This window comes from Orycteropus afer, unplaced genomic scaffold (assembly GCF_000298275.1).
Source record: "Orycteropus afer afer isolate SDZICR_OR568_19922 unplaced genomic scaffold, OryAfe1.0 scaffold00145, whole genome shotgun sequence".
Taxonomy (NCBI): Eukaryota; Metazoa; Chordata; class Mammalia; order Tubulidentata; family Orycteropodidae; genus Orycteropus; species Orycteropus afer.
In genome coordinates this window covers 2729319-2740280 of record NW_006921732.1, presented here as the reverse complement: position 1 = coordinate 2740280, position 10962 = coordinate 2729319, and the positions used below count along the sequence as shown (strand labels likewise).

At 40.5% G+C, this 10962-nt stretch overlaps 1 protein-coding gene across 1 annotated transcript in view; it reads left to right on the top strand.

Moving 5' to 3' along the window:
• The first annotated feature begins 6218 nt into the window (after positions 1 to 6218).
• Positions 6219 to 10962, top strand: part of EPS15 (epidermal growth factor receptor pathway substrate 15) — a 191869-nt gene continuing 187125 nt past the window's right edge. The window contains exon 1 of the mRNA XM_042781661.1: positions 6219 to 6296. Coding sequence (XP_042637595.1) covers positions 6219 to 6296 — 78 coding nt within the window. The remainder of the gene's footprint in view (positions 6297 to 10962) is intronic.

Here is a 10962-nt window from a genome sequence, read left to right as displayed (position 1 = left end):
TGAGGCAGTCTTTACAGGGTTACTATGACTCTCATCGACTCCCTGGTAGCGGGTTTGGTTTGATACGGATTGTATGTAGCACAATGAATTGTTATGTTTCTTTTCCTCAGTAGTCTCTGGGTTCTCAATCTCAGGGATTATGGTTTCTTACTTAAGTATTCCCATTACCTGAGCATTTTGACACAAAATAAGTATTTAAATGAATGAGTAATGACTGAAAAAATGATGAAATATTTGACTTTCTATTTCCTTGGTATTTTTCTGTTCATTTGACTCTTGAACAGTGTGGGGATTAATGGGTGCTGACCTCCTGTGCAGCCATAAATCTCCAAAAATTTAACTGCTAATAGTCCACTGTTGAGTGGAAGCCTTACTGATAACATGAACAGTTGATTAACACCATTCTTGCTGTACAGTTATTAGATTTTCACACACAGATACTCACACACATGTACAACACATAAGTTTATTAACTGTATGGCATGATGATTATTTACTATTCATTAAGTTGAAGTGTATCATCAAAAAGGTCTTCATCTTCATCATCTTTGTGTTGAGTAGGCTGAGGAGGAGGAGGAGGAAGAGGAGGGGTTGGTTGTGTCGCCTTGGGTGGCAGAGGCGGAAGAGGTGGAGAGATGGAAGGGGAGGCAGGAGAGGCAGGGACACTGAGTGTAACTTTACGGAAATGCATCACAATTTCTATCTGACTTTTCTGCTTTTTCATTTCTCTAAAAATGTTTCTATATGGTACCAATCTTTCTTCCACCATTTGCTTTAGTTTCAGTGCCAATATCAGAGCAAGGTCCACGTCATAAAAGAAGTTAAAAGCAGTCTTAAGTAGTCGGAACCCTTCTGTTTGTGTAATGTCAATCTGTTTTCTGGCACTGCTTCTTCTACGTCATCTTCCTCATCATCTGGCACTGGTTTGGAAGCACTCATCTCCATCAAATCATCTTCTGTTAATTCCTCTGGTGTGGTGTCTGTTAGCTCTTGAATTTCTCCAAAATCCTTTTCTTGAAAAAAATCTGTGTATAAATGGACCCACACAGTTTAAACCCGTGTTGTTCAAGGCTCAACAGTACTTTGTTTCTGCCTGGTAAGCAGTAAGCACAATTTATTTGACTATTTTCTTTTTTGTCTGGCACTCAGTTTGGTATATCACATACATTTTTTCCCCCTAACTTTTATTTATTTTGTGGTTATTGAGAATATACAGAAGGCACGCATCAACTCAGAAATTTCTAGCTGTGTGATTTAGTTACATTGATTACAGTCTTTGAGTTGTGCCGCCATTCTTACCTTCTTCTTCTCAGTTGTTCCTCCCTCATTAACATTAACTCACTGCCACCTAAGGTTTCTACCTAATCTTTCTTTCAATTTTTTTTCCCTATCTAATCCTTTGATTTGCTATTGTCAGTTTGATCTCATATAGATAGATCTTAAAAGAGCATAATGCTCAAGGCAGACATCTTTACTCATAGGAGCTCTGGTGGCGTATTGCCTAAGGGATTTGACTGCTAACCAGAAGGCTGGTGGTTCAAACCCACCACCCACTCCTTAGGAGGAAGATTGAGCAATCTACTTCCATAGAGATACTGCCTCAGAAACCTAAGGAGGGGTTGCTATGCATCAGAAATGACTCCACAGCAGTGAGTTTGGTTTGGTTTTGGTTATTTGATTTTAGATGACTTCAGGGGTATTTTTGATTTAAGGTTTAAGGATTATTTCAGGACAGTAGTTTCAGAGGTTTATTCACCCTCCATGGCTCTACAGTGTGGAGTCCATGGGAAATTGAAATTTTGTTGTGCATTTTACCCCTTTTGATGAGGATTCTACTATGGAGTCTTTGATCAGAATATTCAGTAATGGTAGCTAGGCATCTTCCAGTTCTTCTGGTCTCATGGCAAAGGAGGCAGTTTGTGGAGGGAATTAGCCACACATTCCATATCCACTTCTTATTCCTCTTGTTATTACTAACTCTCCTTCTTCCTCTGTTGCATCAGGTTAATACAGACTAGTTGTTGTACCTTGGATGGCTACTTGCAAACTTTTAAGACTTCAGCCACTACACAGTGAACTATGAGGTAGAACAGAAGCAACAAACATATTATTAGGCCAGTTAACTGGAATGTCCATGCAAATATCATCCTAAACCTCCAAACCAAGGAACCAAATCCTGTGAGGTGTTTGGTTATACATACCTAGCCTCAACAGCTGCTTTTTTTTGGTCATTGTTGTAAACGTATCTATCACAATTTTGGCCAATTCAACTTTTTACAGGTGTACAACGTATTGACAACAATTACAATAATTGGCTGTGCAGCTCTCTCTACCCTTAATTAATGTAATTTTTCCATCACTGTTAACTCCCTTTTCCCCCTCCCTCCCACTCTTTGTAACCACTAATAAACTTTGGTCTCTATAAATTTGCCTTTTCTTTTCTTTTTATGTAAGTGAGGTTATATATTATTTGTCCTTTTGTGATTGGCTCTTTTTACTTAGTGTAATGTCGTATGTACACACATGCAGAGAGAGAGGGAAAGAGAGAAGGAGCTGTGATGGCATTTGACTGCTAACCAGAAAGTTAATGTTTCAAACCCACCAGCTGCTCTGTGAAAGGAAGACGAGGCAGTATACTTCTGTAAAGCTTTACTACCTTGGAAACCCAATGCAGTCACTATGAGTTGGAGTCAACTCAAGGGCAGTGGGTGTGTTTTTCTTTTTTCTTTTTTTTTTTTAGAGAGAGACATTTATCTTAAGGAAATGGCTTATGCAGTTGTAGATGCTGGCAAGTCTCAAGTCTGTGCATCAGACATCAAGCTGGAGGCTTCTTCTGACTCATGTAGTTGCAGGGGCTGAAGAACCCAAGATCAACAGGCAGTGTAATAGGCTGCTGGCTTCAGAGGATGATGAATCCAAGATTGGCAGGTAAAATGGCAGATTGTTGGCTCACAGGCTGTGAAGGCAACAATCCGAAGATTGGCAGGCTATACGGCAGGTCACTCCAGGAACTGGAGGTGATGATGAGCTAGAGGTAGGATTAAGGCCCAACAGAAAGCCAGAGAATTTTCCCAGGATATGTGTGTGTGTGTGTATGTGTATGTGTATTGGAAGCAGGCCACACCCCTGAGGAAACTCCCTTTCAACTAATTGGCTGCTTATAGTACATCTCCTCATGGAGTTGCTTAAATCACTTAGAATCATGATCTAGCCAAATTGACACAGCCTTAACTATCATACATACTATAGCATGTATCAAGATTTTATTTCTCCTACTAGCTGTGTAGTATTCCATTGTACATATATACTGTATTTGTTTATCTATTCATCTATTGATGGGCATTTGTGTTATTCCTACCATTTGGCTCTTTTCAGTAGTGCTGCAGTGACCACTGGTGTACAAGACTTTTTGAGTCTCTGCTATGAAGTCTTTTGGGTATATAAGTAGGAGGGGAATTGCTAGGTCATATGGTAATTCAAGTTTTAGTTTTTTTGGGAACCACCACATTGTTTTCCACAATGACTGTAGCATTGTGCGTTCCCACTGGCAATGGATAAGGGTTACACTTCCTTGCCAACATTTGTTATTTTCTGTTTGTTTGGTGTAATCTTAGCCATCCTAGTGGGAGTGCCATGGTAGCTCATTATTGTTTTGATTTGCATCTCTCTGTTGGCTAATGATGCTGAGCCATTTGAATGTTCTCTTTGGTGAAATGCCCATTCAAGTCCTTTGCCCATTATATGATTGCATTATTTGCCATTTTATTGTTGTTGAATATAGCTTTGTATGTAGCCATTGTGTTATAATTTATCCCTTTTTTTTCTTATCTTCAGGGCAGAGAAGTTGTTTTATTTGTTCATATTTGTATATGGAATGCCTAGTACAATGCCACATAGTAGATCAGGAAATGTTTGAATAAAAGGGTGATATTTTAATATATTGAGTCTTTTACTGAATCCCATAGACTATATATTACAGACTATATTTGATGACATTTCACTAGGCACTGAACTAGGAGCTTTAAGCATAGTAAATGACTTTAGATATTCTTATCTTCCTAACTACTCTCCCTCAATAGCACCTTATCCAAGTCTAATGTTTATAAAAGTACTCCAATTACTGTATTTATCCCAACTAGAAATTGAAACATGTGGTTCAATAATTAAGGAGCTCTGGTGGTGCAGCGCCTAAAGCATTTGCCTGCTAACCAGAAGTTTGGCAGTTCAAACCCACCAGCCACTCCATTGAAGGAACACTGGGCAATCTACTTTTATAAAGATTTACCACCTTGGAAACCCAGCAGGAGTTACTATGAGTTGGAATCAGCTGGATGGCAGTGAGTTTGGTTTTGGTTTTGGTTTAATAATTATACAGAATACTTCATGAGTATTAGTTCATTGCCATGCACCAAAATTATCCCCTTTTCCAATTCCATTGTAGAAATTCTTGTTTGTAATACTCTGCAGCTAGAAGTTAATGCACCAGATAGCATTGAGTCAATTCTGACTCATGGTGACCTCATGTGTGTCTGAGTGGAACTGTGCTCCATTGGATTTCCAGTGGCTGATTTTTCTAAAGTAAATCACTAGGCCTTTTTTCAAGGCACCTCTGGGTGGACTCCAGCCTTTAGTTAGCAAGCATATTAACTGCATCATCTAGGGACTCCAGCTAGGGGTTAAGCAATCACAATTTCTGGTCTAGGTAATTCTCTGCCATCTATCCATGAATGATCAGTAAGCAACCTCCAAGAAGAACATTTGCATTTTGTTGTTGTTGTTGTTGTTATGTGCCGTCGAGTCGGTCCCGACTCATAGCGACCCCCTCCTTGGGTTTCCGAGGCAGTATCACTACGGAAGTGGGATTGCCCAACCTTCCTTCCGAGGAGTGGCTGGTGGGTTTGAACCGCCAGCCGTCTGGTTAGCAGGTAAGTGTCTTAGCCACTATGCTACCAGAGCTCCCATTTTAATAGAGGAATTTTGCTAAGTAGGCCAAATGACAAATTTGGGAAGATAACACATCTTGTATTTTATTAAACTAGAGACTGAAATAAAGCAACAGATCTTTGTTTATTACAACATAGGTAAGCTGCTGGCATTTTCCCAGCTAAAGATTAAGTCATTTGGCTGAAAAAGGATGTTTTCTATTTCCTGACTTGTGGATTTATTTCTAGGAAAAGACAGTGGAATAGAGTATTTGAAAATCCAGGATTGTTATCATGAACTGTCGTTGTTGTTGTGTGTATTTTAGTTGATTTTGACTCATAGCAACCCTGTATGACAGAGTAGAATTGTCCCATCGGGTTTCCTAGGCTGTAATCTTTATAGGAAGAGATTGCCAGGTCTTTTCTCCCTTGGAGCTGTTGGGTGAATTGAGGCTGCTGATCTTTCAGTTAGCAACCTAGTGCTTATCCATTTCACCACCAGATCTCCTTGTTATCACCAACTATCGGGTGCTGACTCTGCTACTTGCTTTGTACTAACAGAGCTAGAATTCACTGAAGGTTTATGTGTCTCCTGATAGTCCCAGTTTGTTTTTTAGATTCCCTTTCTTTTTATTATATCCCTCTAGAAAGCCTTCTTAGGGGCTCTGGTGACATAGTGGCTAAGGCATTTGGCTATTAACCAAAAGGTAGGTGGTTCAAAACCTCCTACCTCCCAACAGCTCCTCTGTGGAAGAAAGATGAGGCAGTCTGCTTCCATAAAGATTTATAGCCTTGGAAACTCGGTGGGGGCCACTCTGACTCAGAGTTGACTCAGTGGCAGTGAGTTTGATTTTGGTTTGAAGAAACCTTCTAAGGAGCCCTGGTGGCATAGTGGTTAAGGCATTTGGCTGCTAAACTAAAGAGTGCTGGTTCAAACCCACCAGCTGCTCTGTGGGAGAAACAGGTGGCAGTCTGCTTCTGTAAAGATTTACACCCTTGGAATCCCCATGGGACAGTTCTACTCTGTCCTGTAGAGTCAGAATCAACTTGACAGAAATGGATTTGGTTGATTGGGAAGAAGCCTTCTAACACTTTCTAACACTTGAGAGGGCTGCAGGTAATGCTGTGCCCTGGGCAGGGGAACGGGGAATGGAAACCTAGGTTTTAGTTAAAACAAGAAATAAAATGATTATTCTGAGAAGAGTAAATAAGAAAGTAAATACTTATCTGTAGACAGAAGACAAGTGCTGGTGGTGGGGGAGTAGGCTGTGCAGTTCTATGAGTTGTGGGATGACCATGAAGCCTGAGCCTCCTTATAAAAAGATAAAGGGTATAATGAGATTAGTCCTCATGGTTTCCAGACTGATAGTGGTAGTAAGTGTTGGGAGGAGTGGAATCTTAACCAGGACCATGTGAGGTTCTAGACCTCCCTGTATATACCTACTGTCACATATCAACTATCTCATTATCTGACATACTACATTTACAACAACAGTAAAACATCTATTATCTGACTGTTTTGTGCATTGAAGATGTATGTCTGTTAGTAAGGAATGCCAAGGTATGAGGCAAAAGTAACACTGGCTGTGATGGTTAAATAAGGTTATGTGTCAATTTACCTGGCCATGATTCTCAGTGGTTTGGCAGTTATGTAATGATGTAATCAATCATTCTCCTTTTTGTGATATGATGTAGTCATCCCCCATTTTTGCATAATGCTGATGTTTGCATACTGGGTTGGTCTTTGGAGCCCAACCATGTCAATAAGTGAGGAGGGGGTATACTTTTGTCATTGGTGATGTGGAAGCCAGTAGAAGAACAATTGTATCCAAAGCTCATGGTTCTTGGGGCTCCTTGATTGCTGCCTATGGAGTTGTTGAAGTCTGTTGAGGAGCACATGGAATCCTTGTTACCCTCCTCACACTTTGACTTCATTTATTCAGCCAGCATCAATTAAGCAGTTACTCTTTACCACCACCACTTGTCTATCAGTTTGTCATATTATGGTTGCTTGAATGCTGCTGTGAGGCTGGGAACTGTGCTATGGGTATTTCAGGTATCAGCAGGATCACCCATGGTAGACAGGTTTCAGCAGAGCTTTCAGATGAAGACAGACTGGGAAGAAGGAAAGGGCCATCCACTTCTGAAAAAAACTGGCTACTGAAAATCTTGTGAAAAGCAGTGAAACACTGTCTGATATATTACTGGAAAGCTTTGTGAAGAGCTGTGAAACATTGTCTGATAATAATGCCAGAAGATGAACCAGTTGGATTGGAAGGCACTCAAGATACGACTGGGGAAGAGCTGCTTCCCCAAAGTAGAGTCGACCTTAGTGACGTGGATGGAGTAAAACTTTTGGGACCTTCATTTGCTGATGGGGCATGACTCACAAAGGGAAGAAACAGCTGCAAACATCATTAATAGTTGGAAAGTGTAATGTATGAAGTACGAATGTAGGAAAATTGGAAGTAGTCAAAAAATGAAATGGAATGCATAAAGATTGGTATCCTCGGTATTTGTGAGCTGAAATGGACTGGTGTTGGCAAGGGTGGCTCCAGGAGACAAAATAATTATAATGAAATGAGCAAAGACTCAGAGTTAGAAAACTAAAAGGGAAGAACATGTTCAGCATTCCTCAAGCTGGAAGAACTAAAAAAATTCAAGCCTCGAGGTATAATACTGAAGGATTTTGTGGGCAAAATATTAAATAATGCAGGAAGCATTGAAATAAGATGGAAGGGATACACAGAGTCGCTGTATCAAAAAGAATTGGTTGATGTCCAACTATTTCAGGAAGTAGCATATGATCAAGAACTAATGGTAATGAAGAAAGAAGTTCAAACTGCACTGAAGGAATTGGTGAGAAACAAGGCTCCAGGAATTGACGGAATATCCATTGAGATGTTCCAATGGATGCAGTGCTGGAGGTGCTTACTCATTTATACCAAGAATTTTGAAAGACAGCTACCTAGTCAACTGATTAGAACAGATATTTGTGCCCATTCCAAAGAGAGGTGATGCCACAGAATGTGGAAATTATCAAACAATATCATTAATATCACATGCAAGTAAAATCTCACTCAGGATAATTCAGAAAGGTTGCGGCAGTATATTGGCAGGGAACTTTCAGAAATGCAGACTGGATTCAGAAGAGGACATGGAACAAGGTATGTCAATTGCTGATGTCAGATATATCTTGGCTAAAAGCAAAGAATACCAGAAAGATGTTTACTTATGTTTTATTGACTATGCAAAAGCATTCAATTGTCTGGATCATAACAAATTATGGATAACATTGAGAAGAAAAGGAATTCCAGAACACTTAATTGTGCTGTTGTTTGAACAGAACAAGGGGTACTGCAGGGTTTAAAATCAGTAAGTGTGTGTGTCGGGGTTGTATCCTTTCATCGTACTTATTCAATATGTATGCTGAGCAAATAATCTGAGAAACTGGACTGTATGAAGAAGATGAAGAAGAAAGTGGCATCAGGATTGGAGGAAGGCTCATCAACAACCTGCAGTATGCAGATGACACAGCCTTGCTTGCTGAAAGTGGAGATGACTTGAAGCACTTACTGATGAAGATCAAAGACCACAGTTTTCATTATGCATTATACCTCAACATGTAACAAAAATCCTCACAACTAGACCAGGCAACATCACAATAAATGGAGAAAAAGTTGAAGTTGTCAAAGATTTCATTTTACTTGGATCCACGATCAACACCCATGGAAGCAGCAGTCAGGAAATCAGATGTCATACTGCACTGGGCAATTCTGCTGCAAAAGACTTCTTTAAAAGAGTTGAGGAGGAAAGATGTCACTTTGATGACTAAGGTGCACCTAACCCAAGCCATGGTATTTTCAATCAGCTCATATGCATGTTAAAGCTGGACAATGAATAAGGAAGACAGAAGAAGAATTGATGCCTTTGAAATCTATCCTGGAAAAAGTGCAGCCAGAATGCTCCTTGTTGTTGTTGTTGTTATGTGCCGTTGAGTTGGACCTGACTCATAGCGACCCCTCCTTGGGTTTCTGAGGCAGTATCACTACAGAAGTAGATTGCTCCATCTTCCTTCCGAGGAGTGGCTGGGGGGGTTGAACCGCCAGCCTTCTGGTTAGCAGTCAAATGCCTTAGGCACTACGCCACCAGAGCTCCCAGAATGCTCCTTAGAAACAAGAATGGCCAGACTTAATCTCATCTACTTTGGTCATGTGGTCAGAAGGGACCAGTCCCTGGAGAAAGGATATCATGCTCATAAAGTGGAGGGTCAGAGAAAAAGGGGAAGACGCTCAACTAGATGGATTGACACAGTGGCTGCAGTGATGGGCTCAAACATAGCAAGTATTGTGAAGAAGACGCAGGACTGGGCAATATTTTGTTCTGTTGTACATAGGATCTCTTTGAGTCAGAATTAGCTTGATGGCACCTAACAACGGTCGATATCTTCTGAAGCAGCAGTCAGGAAATCAGTTGTCGTATTGCACTAGGCAAATCTAGTGCAAAAGACCTCTGTAAAGTGTTAAGAATCAAAGATATCACTTAGAAGATTAAGGTGTGCCTGACCCAAGCCATGATATTTTCAGTCGCCTCATACTCTTGTGAAAGCTGGACATTGAATAAGGAAGACTGAAGAAGACTTGATGCCTTTGAGCTATGGTGTTAATGAAGAATACTGAAAATACCATGGACTGCCAGAAGAAGGAACAAATCTATCCTAGAAGAAGTGTAGCCATAATGCTTGAAAGTGAGGATGGCCAGACTTCATCTCACCTACTTTGGTCATGTTGTCAGAAAGGATCATTCCTTGGAGAAGGATCTCATGCTTGGTAGAGAGTCAGTGAAAAAGGGGATGACCCTCAATGAGATGGATTGACACAGTGGCTGCAGTTTGGGCTGACGCATAGCAAAGATTGTCATGATGGTGTAGGAATAGGCAGTGTACATAGGGTCACTATGAGTCAGAGCTGACCTGACAGCACCTAACAGCAACTATGGTCTTGTATGCAGGGAATAACAAATTGAAGAGGAGTGGCTCACATTCATTATCAAAAAGAATATTTTAAGATATATCTTGAAATACAATGCTGTCATTGATAATATCCATATGTCTACAAGGAAGACCAGTTAATGTGGTATTTATTCAAATCTGTGCACCAAACATTAAAGCCAAAGATGAAGAAATTGAAGATGTTTACTAATTTCTGCAGTATGAGATTGATTGAACAAATACCATCAAGATGCATTGATACATACTGGTGATTGGAATGCAAAAGTTGGGAATAAAGGAGGACCAGTGATTGGAAAATATGGCCTTGGTTATGGAAAGAATGACAGTGATCACATGATAGAATTTTGCAAGACAAGTTACCTATTTATACCTTTTTTCAACAACATAATGGTGACTATATGTAGACCTTGCTGGATGGAATACACAGGAATCACATCAACTACGTCTGTGGAGAGAGTTGATCACTGGGCCAGCTGTGGAACAGATTATCAGTTGTTCCTATGCAAATTTAAGTTAACGCTGAAGAAAATTAAAACAAGTCCACAAGAACCAAAGTACAACCTTGAGTATAAACTGAAAGAACCAAACACTGCCATCGAGTTGGATCTGACTTACAGCAACCCCTCCTTAGGTTTCTGAGGTGGTATCACTATGGAAGTAGATTGCCCAACCTTCCTTCCGAGGAATGGATGGTGGGTTTGAACCCACCAGTATCACTATAGAAGTCAGTTGCCCTATCTTCCTTCCAAAGAGTAGGCTGGTGGGTTTGAACTACCAGCCTTCTGGTTAGCAGTCAAATGCCTTACGCACTATGCCAACAGAGCTCCTAACCTTGTGCGGTGTTGTAAATTACTTAGTGTGGCTTTTCTACCCGTAAGTCTTTGTAAACTCCAAGGTGGGATTTTCTATGAGCAACTGAGGAGCTCCTGATTGCTGAAGTTGTCCACCTGGAGTATTTCTGTTGGGAGTGGCACAAAACAGTGTTCTGGGAGGTGCCCATTCTCTCTCAGGTGCTTAGAGTTCTGATGC